The sequence below is a fragment of the Rhinoraja longicauda genome, chromosome 24 (assembly GCF_053455715.1).
Source record: "Rhinoraja longicauda isolate Sanriku21f chromosome 24, sRhiLon1.1, whole genome shotgun sequence".
In the NCBI taxonomy this organism is placed as follows: domain Eukaryota; kingdom Metazoa; phylum Chordata; class Chondrichthyes; order Rajiformes; family Arhynchobatidae; genus Rhinoraja; species Rhinoraja longicauda.
This window is the reverse complement of record NC_135976.1, coordinates 33,573,045-33,593,571: the sequence shown is the minus strand read 5'-3', so window position 1 is coordinate 33,593,571 and position 20,527 is coordinate 33,573,045. Positions and strand designations below refer to the sequence as shown.

Genomic DNA, 20,527 nt, shown 5'->3' with positions numbered 1-20,527 from the left:
GCATATTAACACAAACGTACACACACTAGGGGCGATTTCTACACTCTCCAAGCCAATTAACCTACAAACCTGCACGTCTTTGGAGTGTGGGAGGAAACCGAAGATCTCGGAGAAAACACCCGCAGATCACGGGGAGAATGTACAAACTCCGTATAGACGGCGCCCGTGGTCGGGATCGAACCCTGATCTCTGGCACTGCATTCGCTGTAAGGCAGCAACTCTACCGCTGCACTACCTTTCAATTGAGATACCTCAAACATTAGTTCTAAAACCTCACAAAAGAATATGGAAGGTTTGGAAGGTGTGATATCATGAGAGGTAGAGTCATAGAGGGGAGATACTTTCCTCCCGGTGGATAGACAATAGACAATAGGAGCAGGAGTAGGCCATCCGGCCCTTCGAGCCAGCACCGCCATTCAATGTGATCATGGCTGATCATTCTCAATCAGTACCCCGTTCCTGCTTTCTCCCCATACCCCCTGACTCCACTATCCTTAAGAGCTCTATCTAGCTCTCTCTTGAATATATTCAGAGAATTGGCCTCCACTGCCCTCTGAGGCAGAGAATTCCACAGATTCACAACTCTCTGACTAAAAAAGTTTTTCCTCATTTCTGTTCTAAATGGCCTACCCCTTATTCTTAAACTGTGGCCCCTGGTTCTGGACTCCGCCAACATTGGGAACATGTTTCCTGCCTCTAACATGTCCAACCCCTTAATAATCTTAACGTTTCGATAAGATCTCCTCTCATCCTTCTAAATTCCTGTGTATACAAACCTAGTCGCTCCAGTCTTTCAACATATGACAGTCCCGCCATTCCGGGAATTAACTTAGTAAACCTACGCTGCACGCCCTCAATAGCAAGAATATCGTTCCTCAAATTTGGAGACCAAAACTGCACACAGTACTCCAGGTGCGGTCTCACTAGGGCCCTGTACAACTGCAGAAGGACCTCTTTGCTCCTATACTCAACTCCTCTTGTTATGAAGGCCAACATTCCATTGGCTTTCTTCACTGCCTGCTGTACCTGCATGCTTCCTTTCAGTGACTGATGCACTAAGACACCCAGATCACGTTGTACGTCCCCTTTTCCTAACTTGACACCATTCAAATAATAATCTGCCTTCCTATTCTTACCACCAAAGTGGATAACCTCACACTTATCTACATTAAACTGCATCTGCCATGTATCTGCCCACTCACACAACCTGTCCAAGTCACCCTGCAACCTCATAGCATCTTCCTCACAGTTCACACTGCCACCTAGCTTTGTATCATCGGCAAATTTGCTAATGGTACTTTTAATCCCTTCATCCAAGTCATTGATGTATATTGTAAATAGCTGCGGTCCCAACACCGAGCCTTGCGGTACCCCACTAGCCACTGCCTGCCATTCTGAAAGGGACCCATTTATCCCCACTCTTTGCTTTCTGTCTGTCAACCGACTTTCTATCCATGTCAGTACCCTACCTCCAATACCATGTGCTCTAATTTTGCCCACCAATCTCCTATGTGGGACCTTGTCGAAGGCTTTCTGAAAGTCGAGGTACACCACATCCACCGGCTCTTCCCTGTCAATTTTCCTAGTTACATCCTCAAAAAATTCCAGTAGATTAGTCAAGCACGATTTCCCCTTCGTAAATCCATGCTGACTCGGAACGATCCTGTTACTGCGATCCAAATGCTCCACAATTTCGTCTTTTATAATTGACTCCAGCATCTTCCCCACCACTGATGTCAGACTAACTGGTCTATAATTTCCCGTTTTCTCTCTGCCTCCTTTCTTGAAAGGTGGGATAACATTAGCTACCCTTCAATCCACAGGAACTGACCCGGAATCTATAGAACATTGGAAAATAATCACTAATGCGTCCACAATTTCTAGAGCCACCTCCTTAAGCACCCTGGGATGCAGACCATCAGGCCCTGGAGATTTATCAGCCTTGAGTCCCATCAGTCTACCCAAAACTTTTTCCTGCCTAATGTGGATTTCCTCCAGTTCCTCTGTCACCCTAGGATCTCTGGCCACTAGAAGATCTGGGAGATTGTTTGTATCCTTCCCAGTGAAGACAGATCCAAAGTACCGGTTCAACTCGTCTGCCATTTCCTTGTTCCCCATAATAAATTCCCCTGCTTCTGTCTTCAAGGGACCCACATTTGCCTTGACTATTTTTTTCCTCTTCACATACCTAAAAAAGCTTTTACTATCCTCCTTTATATTATTGGCTAGTTTACCCTCGTACCTCATCTTTTCTCCCTGTACTGCCTTTTTAGTTATTTTCTGTTGCTCTTTAAAAGAGTCCCAATCCTCTGGCTTCCCACTCTTCTTTGCTATGTTATACTTCTTCCCTTTTATTTTTATGCTGTCTTTGACTTCCCTTGTCAGCCATGGGTGCCTCTTACTCCCCTTAGAATCTTTCCTCCTCTTTGGGATTAATTGATCCTGCAACTTCTGCATTATTCCCAGGAATACCTGCCATTGCTGTTCCACAGTCTTTCCTGCTAGGGCCTCCTTCCAGTCAAGTTTGGCCAGCTCCTGCCTCATGCCTCTCTAATCCCCTTTGCTATACTGTAATACTGACACTTCGGATTTTCCCTTCTCCCTCTCAATTTGTAGAGTAAAACTTATCATATTGTGGTCACTGCCTCCTAATGGCTCATTAATCTCGAGTCCCCTTATCAGGTCAGGTTCATGAATGCACTTTGGATGCAACAAGGACTACAAACCATCATGGCTGCCAGCAAAAGACTACAAACCCATAGTCAGCAGGGCTGCCTGCTCTGCTGATACTGATTGCTGGTGACACTGATTGCTACTGACACTGATTGCTACTGACACTGATTGCTGCTGATACTGATTGCTGCTGACACTGATTGCTGCTGACACTGATTGCTGCCCAGCTGAACCAGATGAGCTGATTGCCTCAGTGAGAGAGCTAGAAGGGAAGGGAAGCAGTATATTTAAAAGGAGAGACAACGACTGGAGCAGACAGACAGGGAGAGACAACGACTGGAGCAGACAGACAGGGAGAGACAACGACTGGAGCAGACAGACAGGGAGAGACAACGACTGGAGCAGACAGACAGGGAGAGAAGCAGTGTTTGAGTTATATTTTTTGTAAGAAGGCAGCAAGCTACAGTTTTGAATTAACTACCTGTTTTGGTTTTGTGTACCCGTCTGCAAACAATTAAGTTTACCTGTTTTTGGAAAAGACTAAATATATGGAATTTAAGTTTGAAAACAAGAACTTTTCTGTCTTCATTTCCGGCACCCACACCTCCCAACATTCAAGAGAAAAGCTCCCGACCTCTCAAGACATCACAATGGTGGAGAATGCCAAATAAGGAGGGGTGGGAGAGTATGAATGTCCATCAGTGATTTGACTATCCGCTTGGCACAATTGAGAACCAGTGAGAACGACATGGAGGAAATGTTGAAGATGCTGGCTCAGAGTAACCAGCTCCAAATAGAGACGAGCCGGGCTCTTTTGGAGGAACAAAGAAAAGCCAATATGTTGAAAGAAGAGGAACTCAGGTTACAGAGGATCCAGTCTCAAGGAGCGGGGTCATCAACCACCAACCCGAGGGTCCGTGCCAGTTATTTTATTCCTAAAATGGGACCCACCGATGATCCAGAGGTCCATCTCCATGCATTCGAGACTACTGCAACCAGAGAAAAGTGGCCTAAAGACCAGTGGGTTGGTATCCTAGCCCCGTTCCTAGCCGGGGAATCACAGAAAGCTTTTCAAGACTTGGACAGTACAATAGCGAATAACTATGACATCTTGAAGCAGGAAATATTGAGCAGAATAGGACTTACAAAGTTTGGAATGGCTCAGCGTTTCCATAATTGGGGTTTTAGGAATGGCCAACCCCCCCGGACTCAGATGCATGAACTTATTTGTATTACAAAGAAGTGGCTTGATCCTGATTAAAAACTCTGCAGTAGCCATTGTGGAAGCCATTGTTGTGGATTGATATTTACGTGCTCTACCCTATGAGGCAAAAAGGGTTATCAGCCACAGTGCTCCTGTTGCAGCTAGTGCCTTAGTGGATGCAGTTGAACAGTTTCAGGCTACTAATGAAATGCTCCGCATGGGGAAAAAAGAGCAACCTACCGTTCAAGGACGTCAGGCAAATCCTCGGCTTTGCACGTGGTAACAGACTTACCACGTGAACCTGTTGGAAAAATGGCACCCGGCAGAGGTTCTATTAAGTTGTTTACCCCCAAAAGAGTCAGGAGCACCACCAAGAGATGACATAAAGGTGGGCCCAGAGCTGTCACCCCAGCAACGTCAAGAGTGCATGGAGCTGGTTGACCGTACCCAAGATGTGTTCTCGGCCAAGCTGGGCACTACACATCTCGCGGTACATGAAATTCGCACTAAGCCTGGAAAGGTAGTCCATCAGCGGCCCTATAGAGTTCCAGAAGCCCATAAGGAAACAATTAGAGAGGAAGTTAAAAAGATGCTTGAACTAGGAGTTATTGAAGAATCCCATAGTACCTGGGCAAGCCCAATTGTACTGGTCCCCAAACCTGATACGTCGAGTGTCCGAGTTCGATGCTTACCCCATGCCCCTGGTAGATGAACTAATAGTCCGTCTGGGAGTGGCTCGCTTCATCACAACCCTTGACCTCACAAAGGGGTACTGGCAAGTTCCGCTTTCCCTAGAATCCCGAGAGAAAACAGCCTTTGCAACAAGTGAAGGGCTTTTCCAGTACACCAAGTTACCATTTGGTCTACACGGAGCGCCTGCCACCTTCCAGCGGCTGATGGACCGGGTCCTGCGGCCCCACAAAGAATATGCTGCAGCCTATTTAGATGACATAGTGATACATAGCACAGATTGGGAAAGTCGTTTGCCCCGAGTACAGAAGGTACTGGATGCTCTTCGTGTAGCAGGTCTCACAGCCAATCCCTGCAAGTGCAGGCTAGCCTATAGTGAAACAGACTACCTTGGTTACACAATAGGGCGTGGCCTTGTTAAACCTCAAGATGCTAAACAAAGGGCCATCCAAGATTGGCCACGACCTGTATCAAAGAGACAAGTAAAATCCTTTATAGGCCTTGCAAACTACTATATACGCTTTGTTCCGAACTTCTCTGATCTAATTGCCCCCCTAACAGATCTGACAACTAAAAGACAGTCCCGAATGGTGAAATGGTCACAGGAAGCAGAGGAGGCTTTCACCAGCCTGAAGAAGGCCTTGTGTTCCCACTCAGTTCTGGCCATCCCAGACTTCAACAAGGAGTTTGTTGTTCAGGTAGATGCCTCAGAGGTGGGTCTTGGGGCGGTACTCTCTCAGATACAGAAGGGTGAGGAGCACCCAATCCTCTACAGTAGCAGAAAGCTTTTGGCCCATGAGAAAAGATACTCTACACCGGAGAAAGAATGTCTGGCAGTTAAGTGGGCCCTTGAAACCCTTCACTATTACCTTATTGGGCGCAAATTCACTCTACTCACAGACCATGCTCCTTTGCAGTGGATGTCAAGAAATAAAGAAACGAACAGTCGAGTAACAAGATGGTTTCTCAGCCTCCGGGCTTTTAACTTCTCGGTTGTCCACAGGGCAGGTCGGAAACATGGGAATGCAGATGCCCTTTCCCGAAGAGACGTCCTGTGGGCCTCCTTCCCCAGTCCGGAGGCCTCAAGTCAGGGGAGGGGGAAATGTGATATCATGAGAGGTAGAGTCATAGAGGGGAGATACATTTCCTCCCGGTGGATGCAACAAGGACTACAAACCATCATGGCTGCCAGCAAAAGACTACAAAACCCATAGTCAGCAGGGCTGCCTACCCTGCTGACACTGATTGCTGCGGACACTGATTGCTGCTGACACTGATTGTTGCTGACACTGATTGCCGCTGACACTGATTGCCGCTGACACTGATTGCCGCTGACACTGATTGCCGCTGACACTGATTGCCGCTGACACTGATTGCCGCTGACACTGATTGCCGCTGACACTGATTGCCGCTGACACTGATTGCCGCTGACACTGATTGCCGCTGACACTGATTGCCGCTGACACTGATTGCCGCTGACTGATTGCCGCTGACTGATTGCCGCTGGCACTGATTGCCGCTGGCACTGATTGCCGCTGGCACTGATTGCCGCTGGCACTGATTGCCGCTGGCACTGATTGCCGCTGGCACTGATTGCCGCTGGCACTGATTGCCGCTGGCACTGATTGCCGCTGGCACTGATTGCCGCTGACACTGATTGCCGCTGACACTGATTGCCGCTGACACTGATTGCTGCTGACACTGATTGCTGCTGACACTGATTGCTGCTTACACTGATTGCTGCCCAGCTGAACTAGATGAGCTGATTGCCTCAGTGAGAGAGCTAAAAGGGAAGGGAAACAGTATTTAAAAAGGAGAGACAACGACTGGAGCAGACAGACAGACAGGGAGAGCAGCAGTGTTTGAGTTATATTTTGTAAGAAGGCAGCAAGCTACAGTTTTGATTTAACTACCTGTTTTGGTTTTGTGTACCTGTCTGCAAACAATTAAGTTTACCTGTTTTTGGAAAAGACTAAATATATGGAATTTAAGTTTGAAAACAAGAACTTTTCTGTCTGCATATCCGGCACCCACACCTCCCAACCTTCAAGAGAAAAGCTCCCGACCTCTCAAGAAATCACAAAAGATATGACCAAATTCTGGAGCAACATAGCAAGGAGACTGTGCAGGATGAAACTACAGATGCTGGTTTAAACCGAAGACAGGCACAAAAAGCTGGAGTAACTCAGCGGGTCAGGCAGCATCTCTGGAGAAAAGGAATAGGTGATTTTTCGGGTTGGAAACCTTCTTCAGACTGAAAGATAGAGAAGGGTCTCTCTTTACCTGATTGGGAGGGAGAGAGAAAACGGGGAATTCTAGACCTGTTAGCCTAACATCGGTAGTGGGGAAAATGCTAGAGTCAGTTATTAAAGATGTGATAGCATCACATTTGGAAAGTGGTGAAATCATCGGACAAAGTCAGCATGGATTTATGAAAGGCAAATCATGCCTGACGAATCTTATAGAATTTTTCGAGGATGTAACTTGTAGAGTGGATAAGGGAGAACCATTCGATGTGTTGTATCTGGACTTTCAGAAGGCCTTCGACATGGTCCCACATAGGAGATTGGGGTACAAACTTAAAGCACACGGTATTGGGGGTTCAGTATTGAGGTGGATAGAGAATTGGTTGGCGGACAGGAAGCAAAGAGTAGGAATAAACGGGTCCTTTTCGGAATGGCAGGCAGTGACTAGTGGGGTACCGCAAGGCTCAGTGCTGGGACCCCAGTTATTTACAATATATATTAATGATTTGCACAAGGGAATTGAATGCAATATCTCTAAATTTGCGGATGACACGAAGCTGGGTGGCAGTGTTAGCTGCGAGCAGGATGCTAGGAGGCTGCAGAGTGACTTGGATAGATTAGGAGAGTGGGCAAATGCATGGCAGATGCAATATAATGTGGATAAATGTGAGGTTATCCACTTTGGCGGCAAGAACAGGAAAACAGAGTATTACCTGAATGGTGGCCAATTAGGAAAAGGGGAGATGAAACGTGACCTGGGTGTCATGGTGCACCAGTCATTGAAAGCAAGCGTGCAGGTGCAGCAGGCAGTGAAGAAAGCGAATGGTATGTTAGCATTCATAGCAAGAGGATTTGAGTATAGGAGCAGGGAGGTTCTGCTGCAGTTGTACAGGGCCTTGGTGAGACCGCAACTGGAGTATTGTGTACAGTTTTGGTCTCCTAATCTGAGGAAAGACATTCTAGCCGTAGAGGGAGTACAGAGAAGGTTCACCAGATTGATCCCTGGGATGGCAGGACTTTCATATGAAGAAAGACTGGATAGACTAGGCTTATACTCGCTGGAATTTAGAAGACTGAGGGGGGATCTTATTGAAACATATAAAATTCTTAAAGGGTTGGAGAGGCTAGATGCGGGAAGATTGTTCCTGATGTTGGGGAAGTCCAGAACCAGGGGTCACAGCTTAAGGATAAGGGGGAAGTCTTTTAGGAACGAGATGAGAAAACATTTCTTCACACAGAGAGTGGTGAGTCTGTGGAATTCTCTGCCACAGAAGTTAGTTGAGGCCAGTTCATTGTCTATATTTAAGAGGGAGTTAGATGTGGCCCTTGTGGCTAAAGGGATCAGGGGGTATGGAGAGAAGGCAGGTACAGGTTACTGAGCTGGATGATCAGCCATGATCATATTGAATGGCGGTGCAGGCTCGAAGGGCCGAATGGCCTACTCCTGCACCTATTTTCTATGTTTCTATGTTTTCTATGTTTCTATGTTACCTTTCCGTCTGAAGATGAGTTCTGACCCAAAATTCCATTTCTCTAGAAGATTTCCCAGGATGTTGCCAGGACTCGAGGGCCTGAGCTACAGGGAGAGTTTGAGCAGGCTGGGACTCTATTCCTTGGAGCGCAGGAAGATGAGGGGTGATTATCTAGAGGTGTACATCTATATCTCTCATTGCCCTTTCCTCTGACTTTCAGTCTGAAGAAGGGTCTCGACCCAAAACGTCACCCATTCCTTTTCTCCAGAGATGCTGTCTGACCTGCAGAGTTACTCCAGCTTTTTGTGTCGACCTTCAGCATGGAAACAGGCCGTTTGGCCCAACTTGCCCATACCAACCAGAATGACCCCATCTATACTCGTCCCACTTGCCCACGTTTGAAACATATCCCTCTACCCCTTTTTAGTTCAGAGATACAGTGCGGGATAAAAGGACGTACCTTTAGAAAGGAGACGAGGAGGAATTTCTTTAGTCAGAGGGTGGTGAATCTGTGGAATTCATTGCCACAGACGGCTGTGGAGGCCGAGTCAATGGGTATATTTATGCCGGAGGTTGATAGATTCTTGATTAGTGCGGGTGTCAGGGGTTACGGGTAGAAGGCAGGAGAATGGGGATAAGAGGGAGAAATAGATCAGCCATGATTGAATGGCAGAGTAGACACGATGGGCCGAATGGGTTAATTTTGCTCCTATGATTTATGAACTTATGAACTTATGACCAGGCTCCTCAGTCTACCAGTGACCCCAAGCCACTGACCATCATTAGCAGCTCAACCTGACGAAAGTGGTATAATTTTGTTTGTTTTTGTGCCCGAACATTTTAAAGCCAAGTTATGTCCAGCAGCACTCTCCAATCAAGAAAAATCATTGTGATTAGAAACTTACTTCAAAAGATGTTTAAGAAAATAACTGCAGATGCTGGTACTAATCGAAGGTATTTAATCACAAAATGCTGGAGTAACTCAGCAGGTCAGGCAGCATCTCAGGAGAGAAGGAATGGGTGACCCGAAACGTCACCCATTCCTTCTCTCCTGAGATGCTGCCTGACCTGCTGAGTTACTCCAGCATTTTGTGAATAAATACCTTCAAAAGATGTTTATGTCTATAGTTGAAATTTGTAATATTTAGTTCAAAGAGAGTTGAGAGAGTTTAGCACGGGAACAGGCCCTTCAGCCCACCGAGTCCACCATCACCCGTTTACCCTAGTTCCATGCTATCCCACTCTCCCATCCACTCCGTACACACTAGGAAGGGGACATTTTACAGAGGGGCGATCAACCCACAAACCCGCACGTTTTTGGGATACGGGTGAAACCGCAGCACCCGGAGGAAACCCACAAGGTTACAGGGAGAACGTGCAAACTCCACGCAGTCAGCACCCGAGGTCGGGATTGAACCCAGCACTGTGAGGCAGCGGCTCTACCCGCTGCACCACTGTGCCGCCCTAAATTTGATTTGCCGATGTGAAATATGCTGAGAGAGGAGACTGCAGATGCTAGAATCTTGAACAAAGCACAAAGTACTGGAGTAACTCAGCGGGTCAGACAGCATCTGTGGAAGGGAATGGACAGGCAGTTCTGAAGAAGTGTCCCGACCTGAAATGTCATCTGTCCATGCCCTTCCACAGATGCTGCCTGACCCGCTGAGTTCCTCCAGCACTTTGTTTTTTAGTGTAAAACACGCTGGAGGTATCAAGGAAGGTCATTTTTGCTGCCAATTATTTTGTTTCCATTGTCATCTGAGATCAGGTGCAGGGCTATAACACAATACAAAATATGTACTTTTGTGAAGGTCATGCAAAGTTGTACACCTTATCGAATAAATGCGCACTTGGCCTGATTTTCCTTTGTTGACCGATGGAGCTGTTGCAAATGAACTTACAAATTTGATAACCATCCAGTTTGGTTAAGTATTTTCAGAGCGTTTCAATACCCTTGAGAATATTAGAAACAATAGTTCCAAATGGTTCATCCTGCACATAGTTTAGAGTTACAGCGCGTAAAACAGGCCCTTCAGCCCACTGAGTCCGCGCCGACCAGCGATCCCCGCCCACGAACACTATCCTACACACACTAGGGACAATTTACAATTAGACCAAGCCAATTAACCTACAAACCTGAATGTCTTTGAAGTGTAGGAGGAAACCGGAAATCCTGGAGAAAGCCCACGCGGGTCACGGGGAGAACGTACAAACTCTGTACAGATGGCGCCCGTAGTCGGGATCGAACCCGGGTCCCTGGAAAGAGGTACAGAAGTGTGAAAACGCCTGGGCGGCGCCATTGGTGGAGGGGAAAACGCGCCCGCTGGCTGGGTGAGGTCAAGTGGGGCATGGGGCGGTGACGTCCCACCTTGTCCCGTATTTGGGAGTGAGGAAGTTGGCAACCCTACCTACTACACTCATCCTATTCACTAAAGATAGACATAAAAAGCAGGAGTAACTCAACGGGACAGGCAGCATCTCTGGAGAGAAGGAATGGCTGACGTTTCTGGTCAAGACCCTTCTTCAGACTCCATCCGAAACGTCACCCATTCCTTCTCTCCAGAGATGCTGCCTGTCCCGCTGAGTTACTCCAGCTTTTTGTGTCTGTTTATCTTTGGTTTGAACCAGCATCTGTAGTTCCCTCTTACACATCCCATTTACTAGTTCCACGCATTAAGTCTGGAGTGTCTAAGCAGGAGATATGGACATTCACATTGGCCGAAGCATCAAAGATTACCTCCAACATTGTTCATTACCTCCAACATTACATCCAACATTATAGTTCACTTACAGTACCTGTCTATACATATGTAAAAAAAACATTTCATTGTTTTTCACCAGTTTTCTTAACCCAATTTCTGATTGTGTTATCTTTTATAAAGCTTATCTTTCATTCCACACCACTTAACCTACTTACAAACCAACTTGTATCATTCACATTGAGGACTGTCCTTAATAAGAGAGATTATATGCGAGATAAACTAATCACGAGGACTTTACCATGAACTCTACTCATGTTGAATGATGGAATCTGTGTCCATGTGACCTGGGTTCGTCGGGTATAAATATTGTGGCTCAGAAGCCAGACCTCAGATTCTGCAAAGAGTCCAACTGATTGAACATGAAGTTGTTGATCTTCGCTCTTGTGTGCATTCAGCTCTCCGATGCCTTGTTCAGGTAGGACGATCTTATACCTCGAACGAGATATGGGACTAAATTCAGGTTTATCAGAATGATGCCTGGATTGGTGCGGCTCGGTGGCACAGCGGTAGAGCTGTTGCCTCACAGCGCCAAGACCCGGGTCCAATCTTGACCGCGGTTGTTTGTCTGAATGTTCTCCCCGTGACCTGCGTGGGATTTCTCCGAGATCCTCGGTTTCCTCCAACACTCCAAAGACATGCAAGTTTTGCAGGTTAATTGGCTTGGGATAAATGTAAAGAATTGTCCCTAGTGTGTGTAGGGTGGTGTTAATGTGCGGGGATCGCCGGTCGGTGCAGACTCGGTGGGCCGAAGGGCCTGTTGCCGCGCTGTACCTCCAAATTAAACTAAATGAGAGGGTGTTAGCGACATGGGGGAGTTGGATAAACTTGGATTGTTTTCTCTGGAACGCTGGAGTTGCAGGGAGACCTGATAGAAGTTTATAAAATGAAGAGAGGCAGAGATAGGGCAGACAGTCAGAACCTATTTTCCAGGGAGGAGACATCAAACACTGGAAGGCATAGTTTTAAGATGAGAGGGGCAAAGTTTAAAGGAGTTCTGCGGGAAAACGTTTTCACACCGAGGGTGGTGGGTGACTGGAACATGCTGCTGGGGTGGTGGTGGATGGCAGATACGATAGTGACATTTAAGAGACCTTTGAATAAGCACAGAGGGTGGCAGCGGTAGAGTTGCTGCCTCACAGCGCCGGAGACCCGGGTTCCATCCTGACTGCGGGTGCTGTCTGTACGGAGTTTGCACGTTCTCCCCGTGACCACGTGGGTTTTCTCCGGCAGCTCCGGTTTCCTCCCGCACTCCAAAGACGTGAAGGTTTGTAGGTTAATTGCTTTGGTAAAATTGTAAATTGTGCCTAATGTGTGGGACAGTGCTAGTGTACGGGGTGATCACTGGTCAGCACGCACTCGGTGGGCCGAAGGGCCTGCTTCCATGTGGCATCTCTAAAAGTCTAAAGTAAATTTGCACGGATATGCAGGGAATGGAAGCATATGGACAATGTACCGGCAGAGAAGAGTTGGTCTTGGCATCATGTTTAGCACGGGCATTGTGGGCCGAAGGGCCTGTTCCTGTGCTGCACTGTGCAATGTTCTATGTTTAAGGAACAATAATGGTTGATGCATTTCAGTTCAGTTTAGTTGTCACGTGTACCGAGGTACAGTGAAAAGCTTTTTGTTGCGTGCTAACCAGTCAGCAGAAAGACAATACGTGATTCCAATCATGTAGCGGTCATAGCCTCGGAACTAAAGGATGTTCTTTTAGGAAGGAGATGAGGAAGAATTTCTTCAGTTAGAGAGAGGGTGGTGAATCTGTGGAATTCTTTGCCACAGAAGGCTGTGGAGGACAAGTCAGTGGATATATTTAAGGCAGGGATAGATAGATTCTTGATTAGTATGGGTGTCAGGGATTATGGGGAGAAGGCAGGAGAATGGGGTTAGGAGGGAGAGATAGATCAGCCATGATTGAATGGCGGAGTAGACTTGATGGGCCGAATGGCCTAATTCTGCTCCTGTCACTTATGAACATTTACAGTGTATGGGATAACAGTATTTTAAATAAAAAGTGTGTGCAAAATCTGCCAAGGAGCATTAAAACAACAGAACTGAGTTAATAGAACAGTTTGTTGTCGGCTTAACTTCAACAGCACAGTATCCCTGGACAATCAGTACCATCAGACATTTAAACATTTAATGCAGTGAGTTTGAATTTCTCGTGGATCAGAAAGGGTTAAAGGCAGCACAGTTTATAAACTCATGGATATCAGGGTTAAGGTGAAAGAGCGATCACAGAATTTTCAGATGCGCACACACAGTTCCCAGTCACGTTAAAAAAAAATCTATTTGCAGATGAATTAGAAATTCAGACCGCTGATTTTGTGAAATGATATAAGAAAATAACTGCAGATGCTGGTACAAATCGAAGGTATTTATTCACAAAATGCTGGAGTAACTCAGCAGGTCAGGCAGCATCTCAGGAGAGAAGGAATGGGCGACGTTTCGGGTCGAGACCCTTCTTCAGGGCTTCAGAGTTAGTTACGGTCACAAGGCAACGGGACCCTATTAACCAGGATGACAAGATATTAATTTGTTAGCAAATGTGCCCTGCATGGATCGCATGTGACCTGATGACTATCGAGCCGTTCGCAGAATACAGATACATGATAAAGGGAATAACGTTTAGATAAGGACTGAGAGGAGGGAAAACCATTTCACCCAGAGAGTCGTGAATCTGTGCAATTCTCTGCCACCGAAGGCAGTGGAGGCCAATTCACTGGATGTTTTCCAGAGAGAGTTAGATAGAGCTCTTCAGGCTAATGGAATCAAGGGATATGGGGAGAAAGCAGGAACGGGGTACTGATTGTGGATGATCAGCCATGATTGAATGGCGGTGCTGGTTCAAAGGGCGGATTGGCCTACACCTGCACCTGTTTTTCTATGTTTCCGTGTTTTCTATAAGGGTATAAAGCTCGGGTGTGGGAATAACCTTCCTAACTTGCTTCCCACATTCACAGGGTTCCCCTGATCAAGGGGCTATCTGGCCGGGAGATTCTTCGGGAGAAGGGATTACTGGAAGACTTCCTGAAGGACAATCCTTCTGATCCCTGCTCAAAGTTTGAAGGTCTCACTGGCGTATCCTCCCTGGCTTCCACTGAACCAATGGCCAACTTCCTGGATGTAAGTTATTCCTGACTTTTATAAATGGAAGTGTGTGGGGAAAGGCACACTTTACTTATGAATATGCTGGTGGTATGAATATTGATCTCTCTAACTGCAAGTAACCCCTGCACTTCCCCTCTCTCCATCCCTCCCCCACCCAAGTCACACCAGCTTCTCGTTCTCACCCAGCAAACAGCTGACAATGGCGTTTCCTTTATCACCGTTACTTTTTTGCATATCTTTCATTCATTTGTTCCACATCTCACCCCTTCACCGTCTATATCCCTCATTTCCCTTTCCCCTGAGTCTCAGCCTGAAGAAGGGTCTCACTCAGAAATGTCGCCCATTCCTTTCCTGTCCCGCTGAGTTACTCCAGCATTTTGTCTATCCAGTGTAAACCAGCATCTGCAGTTCCTTCCCACACTTTGCTTCTTTCCTCTCTGCAGAGTTGTGGGCCAGACCATCACGCAAACCAACCTCCCTTCCATTGACTCCATCTACACCTCACGCTGCCTCGGCAAGGCCAGCAGCATAATCAAGGACCAGTCTCACCCCGGTTACTCCCTCTTCTCCCCTCTCCCATCAGGGAAAAGGTACAGAAGTGTGAAAACGCACACCTCCAGATTCAGGGACAGTTTCTTCCCAGCTGTTATCAGGCAACTGAACCGTCCTATCACAACCAGAGAGCGGTCCTGAACTGCTATCTACCTCTTTGGTGACACTCGGACTATCCTTGATCGGACTTTGCCTTGCACTAAACGTTATTTCCTTATCATGTATCTGTACACTGTGAACAGCTCGATTGTAATAATGTATAGTCATAGAGTTATAGAGTCATAGAGTCATGCAGCATGGAAACAGGCCTATAGGCCCAACTTGCCCACGCCGACCAACAAAAGTCTGTTCACTGAAGCTAGACACAAAAGCTGGAGTAACTCAGCGGGACAGGTGCCTTTTTGTGTCTATCTTCGGTTTAAACCAGCATCTGCAGTTACTTCTTTCACAATAGTCATTTCACTGACTGGGAAGCACAAAACTCTTTTCACTGTACCTCGGAACACGTGACAATAATAAATTAAACGTTGGCCTCCGGTTGCTCCGGTTTCCTCCCACTTTCCAAATCTGTGCATGTTTGTAGGTTAATTGGCTTCTGTAAATTGTCCCTGGTGTGCAGGATAGTGCTAGTGTGCGGACTTTGGTGGTGAGAGAGTCCAGTATCCACGCTGCATGCATCCCGAAACTAAACTAAGCTAAACTAAACTAAAAGATGCTGGAGACACTCAGCAGGGCAGGGAGCATGTGTGGAAAGAGAGACGGGCTTCATATTTCAGTTTGATGTGGAAAGCTGCGGATGTTGTCAGACCTGGGTTCCATCCTGACCTCGGATGCTGTCTGTGTGGAGTTTGCACGTTTTCCCAGGTTGCTCCGGTTTCCTCCCACACCCCAAAGATGTGTGTGGGGTTTGTAGATTAATTGGCCCTCTGTGAAATTGGCCCTCCCTAGTGTGCAGGCAGTGGACACAGGGGATGTGCACTGGATCATGTAGGACTGGTGTGAAGGGGTGATCCATCGCTGGTCGGCGCGGACATGGTGGGCTGATGCACAGACTCTGTGCTGACTTTCCATGTTGTGAATCTAAAACTAAATCTCTCGTTTGTTTTTTGCTGCCAGATGTCTTATTATGGAGTTATCAGCATCGGCAGTCCTCCACAAAGCTTCACAGTCATCTTTGACACTGGCTCATCCAATCTCTGGGTTCCTTCCGTCTATTGCAAAGCAGCTGCTTGCAGTAAGTCAATGTTCCCTGCTGCCAGATGTATTTGAAGTTTTACTCGTGCCCTGTGATTCCTCACGGCGGCACGGTGGCGCAGTGGTGGAGTTGCTGCTTTACAGCGCTCACAGCGCCCAGAGACCCGGGTTCAATCCCGACTAAGGGTTCTTAGTTCTTGGTTCTTGGTGCTTGTCTGTACGGAGTTTATACGTTCTCCCCGTGACCCGCGTGGGGTTTTCTCCAAGATAACCATATAACAACTACAGCAGGGAAACAGGCCCGTTCGGCCCTACCAGTCCACGCCGACCACTGTCCCTGACCTAGTCTCATCTACCTGCACTCAGACCATAACCCTCCAATCCCCTCCCATCCATATACCTATCCAATTTACTCTTAAATAATAAAATCGAGCCAGCCTCCACCACTTCCACCGGAAGCCCATTCCATACAGCCACCACCCTCTGAGTAAAGAAGTTACCCCTCATGTTACCCCTAAACTTTTGTCCCTCAATTCTGAAGCTATGTCCCCTTGTTGGAATCTTCCCCACTCTCAAAGGGAAAAGCCTACCCACGTCAACTCTGTCCGTCCCTCTCAAAATTTTAAAAACCTCTATCAAGTCCCCCCTCAACCTTCTACGCTCCAAAGAATAACGACCCAACCTGTTCAACCTCTCTCTGTAGCTTAAGTGCTGAAACCCAGGCAACATTCTAGTAAATCTCCTCTGTACCCTCTCCATTTTGTCGACATCCTTCCTATAATTTGGCGACCAGAACTGCACACCGTACTCCAGATTCGGCCTCACCAATGCCCTGTACAATTTTAACATTACATCCCAACTTCTATACTCGATGCTCTGATTATAAAGGCAAGCATACCAAACGCCTTCTTCACCACCCTATCCACATGAGATTCCACCTTCAGGGAACAATGCACAGTTATTCCCAGATACCTCTGTTCCACTGCATTCCTCAATTCCCTACCATTTACCCTGTACGTCCTACCAAAATGCAGCACCTCACACTTATCAGCATTAAACTCCATCTGCCATCTTTCAGCCCACCCTTCCAAAAGGCCCAAGTCTCTCTGTAGACTTTGAAACTCTACTTCATTGTTAACTACACCACCTATCTTAGTATCATCTGCATATTTACTAATCCAATTTGCCACACCATCATCCAGATCATTAATGTAAATGACAAACAGTGGACCCAACACAGATCCTTGGGGTACTCCACTAGACACTGGCCTCCAACCTGACATACAATTGTCAACCATTACCCTCTGGTATCTCCCATTCAGCCATTGTTGAATCCATCTTGCAACCTCACTATTAATACCCAACGATTTAACCTTCTTAATCAACCTTCCATGTGGAACCTTGTCAAATGCCTTACTGAAGTCCATATAGACAACATCCACAGCCTTGCCCTTATCAATTTCCCTGGTAACCTCTTCAAAAAATTCAAGAAGATTAGTCAAACATGACCTTCCAGGCACAAATCAATGTTGACTGTTTCTAATCAGGCCTTGTTTATCCAAATAATTATATATATTGTCCCTAAGTATCTTTTCCATTAATTTTCCCACCACAGACGTCAAACTAACTGGTCTATAATTGCTAGGTTTACTTTTAGAATTGCTCGATTTCCTCCCACACTCCAAAGGCGTACAGGTTTGTAGGTTAATTGGCTTGGTATAAATGTAAATTGTCCCTAGTGGGTGTAGGATGGTGTTAGTGTGCGGGGATCGCTGGTCGGCACGGACCTGATGGGCCGAAGGGCCTGTTTCTACGCTGTGTCTCTAAACAAAACTAATTCCTGATTAAATCCGTACGTAATTCCTTACACTCCGTCTGCCAAGGCCTGCCTGCAGGATCTCCTGGTGGCTAAACATTCTAAATCCCCTTCCCATTCCCACACTCACCTTTCTATCCTGGGTCTCCTCCACTGTCAGAGTGAGCCCCCACACAAGCTGGTGGAACAGCTTGGGCAGCTTACACCCCAGCCAAGATAGACACAAAACGCTGGAGTAACCGAGCGGGTCAGGCAGCATCTCTGGAGAAAAAGGATAAGTGATGTTTTGGGTCAGGACCCTTCTTCAGACTCTCCCGACCTAAAACGTTACCTATCCATGTCCTCCAGAGATGCTGCCTGACCTGCTGAGTTACTCCAGCACTTTGTGTCTACCGACCAAGAGGTCCTATCTACGCTCGTCCCTCCTGCCCGCGTGATGTTACGTTATGCTGAAACCTTTTTTTCATTTAAACGGAAGAAACTGATGTCTCTTTTCAGTGAACCACCGCAGATTCGACCCATCCAACTCGTACACCTACCGTTCCTACAACCAGCGAGTGTCCATCCAATACGGAACTGGCAGCATGACTGGAATACTAGGATACGACACACTGAAAGTAAGTCGACTTCAATCCTCACCATGTCACTCCGAGTTCAGTCAAGAGTGTTTAATTATGGAAAATAGTCAATAGACAATAGGTGCAGGAGTAGGCCATTCGGCCCTTCGAGCCATTCAATGTGATCATGGCTGATAATTCTCAATCAGTACCCCGTTCCTGCCTTCTCCCCATACCCCCTGACTCCGCTATCCTTAAGAGCTCTATCTAGCTCTCTCTTGAATGCATTCAGAGAACTGGCCTCCACTGCCTTCTGAGGCAGAGAATTCCACAGATTCACAACTCTCTGACTGAAAAAGTTTTTCCTCATCTCCGTTCTAAATGGCCTACCCCCTATTCTTAAACTGTGGCCCCTTGTTCTGGACTCCCCCAACATTGGGAACATGTCTGGTTTGGCTCAGCCACCAAGCACGACATCCGGAGGCTGCAACGGATCGTTCGTTCAGCCGTGAAGGTTGTTGGCTGCAACCTTCCCCCCATTGACGAACTGTACACTGCAAGGGCCAGGAAGCAAGTGGGCAAGATCACCTCTGACCCTTCTCACCCTGGTCATAAACTCTTCGAAGCACTTCCCTCTGGAAGGCGAATCCGGACTGTCAAAGCAGCCACAGCCAGACATAAAAACAGTTTTTATCCACGAGCAGCAGCTCTACTCAACAACCAAAGGTCTGTCCCCTCCTTTTGCTCTGGTATTTTATTTCACTCACACGTTTAAACTATAATGTTGTATTCTTAATGATTTAATGTTTTATGCTTTATTCGTAATTGTTTACTGTGTGTTCGTGCTGTTACTTGCGAGCGGAGCACCAAGGCACATTCCTTGTATGTGTACATACTTGGCCAATAAACTTATTCAATTCAATTCAATGTACTGGCAATGGTTTATCTTAGATAGACACAAAAAGCTGGAGTAACTTCAGCGTGTCAGGCAGCATCTCTGGAGAGAAGGAATGGGTCACGTTTCAGATCGAGACCCTTCTTCAAACCAAAGAGTGAAGTTTCGGGACGGGTCTGATGAGGGTCTCGACCCAAAACCTCGCCCGCTCCTTCCCTCCAGAGACGCTGCCTGTCCCGCTGAGCGGCGCCAGCATTTTTGTGCCCATCCTGGTGAGTGATAGGTGGACAGACAGTTGGAGTAACTCCAGCGGGACAGGCAGCATCTTGGGAGAGAAGGAATGGGTGACGTTTCGGGTCGAGACCCTCCTCCAGACATGCTGCCTACCTTTGTCTCTTTGTGTCTACCTTCGGTGTAAACCGGCACCTGCAGTTCCTTCCTACGCAGTGATAGGTGGATACAGGATAACTCCAATTAAATTCTCTCGATCTTGACCCTTTAGGTTTCAGACATCACCATCCGAGGCCAGGAATTGGGTTTGAGTTTAACTGAACCAGGCGGATTCTTTACCCAAAGCAAATTTGATGGCATCTTGGGCATGGGCTACCAGTCTCTTTCTGCTGAGGGCGCCACAACTGTGCTACACAACATGATCTCTCAGCATGTGCTCGAGATGCCCCTTTTCTCCGTCTACTTGACCAGGTCAGTGTCTTCCCGCGTAAATACGGTCGCGTCTTCGATGACTGATCGTACCTTTAGAACGGAGATGAGGAGGAATTTCCTTAGTCAGAGGGTGGTGAATCTGTGGAATTCGTTGCCACAGGCGGCCGTGGAGGCCAAGTCATTGGGTATTTTTAAGGTGGAGATGAACAGGTTCTTGATCAGTGCGGGTGTCAGGGTCATGAGGAGAAGGCAGGAGAATGGGGTTGAGAGGGAAAGATAGATCAGCCACGATTGAATGATGGAGCAGACCTGATGGGGCCAAATGGCCTAATTCTGCTCATATCACTTATGAACTAATGATGGAATGGAGCACCCTAAATGCCGTAGGTAGACAGATTCTTGATTAGTACGGGCGTCAGGGGTTGTGGAGAGAAGGCAGAAGAATGGGGTCAGGAGGGAGGGATAGATCAGCCATGATTGAATGGCGGAGTAAAATTGATAGGCCAAATGGCCTAATTCTGCTCCTACCACTAATGGTCCGATGAATTTATGAACAAAGTTTCATAAAAGTGCAGTGTTGTCCTGACATACCAATCCTCTCCTCCATCCACCGCCATCTTATAGTTTCACTTGGAGGTCTGAACATTGTATGAATGGGGTTAGGAGGGAGGGAGAGATAGATCAGCCATGATTGA

At 47.0% G+C, this 20,527-nt stretch overlaps 1 protein-coding gene across 1 annotated transcript in view; it reads left to right on the top strand.

Moving 5' to 3' along the window:
• Nucleotides 1-11,406: 11,406 nt before the first annotated feature.
• The window catches only part of LOC144605241 (uncharacterized), a 29,473-nt gene continuing 20,352 nt past the window's right edge, over nt 11,407-20,527 (top strand). The window contains exons 1-5 of the mRNA XM_078420337.1: nt 11,407-11,462; nt 14,008-14,170; nt 15,824-15,941; nt 18,216-18,334; nt 19,672-19,877. Of these exons, the coding sequence (XP_078276463.1) occupies nt 11,407-11,462; nt 14,008-14,170; nt 15,824-15,941; nt 18,216-18,334; nt 19,672-19,877 (662 nt within the window). The remainder of the gene's footprint in view (nt 11,463-14,007; nt 14,171-15,823; nt 15,942-18,215; nt 18,335-19,671; nt 19,878-20,527) is intronic.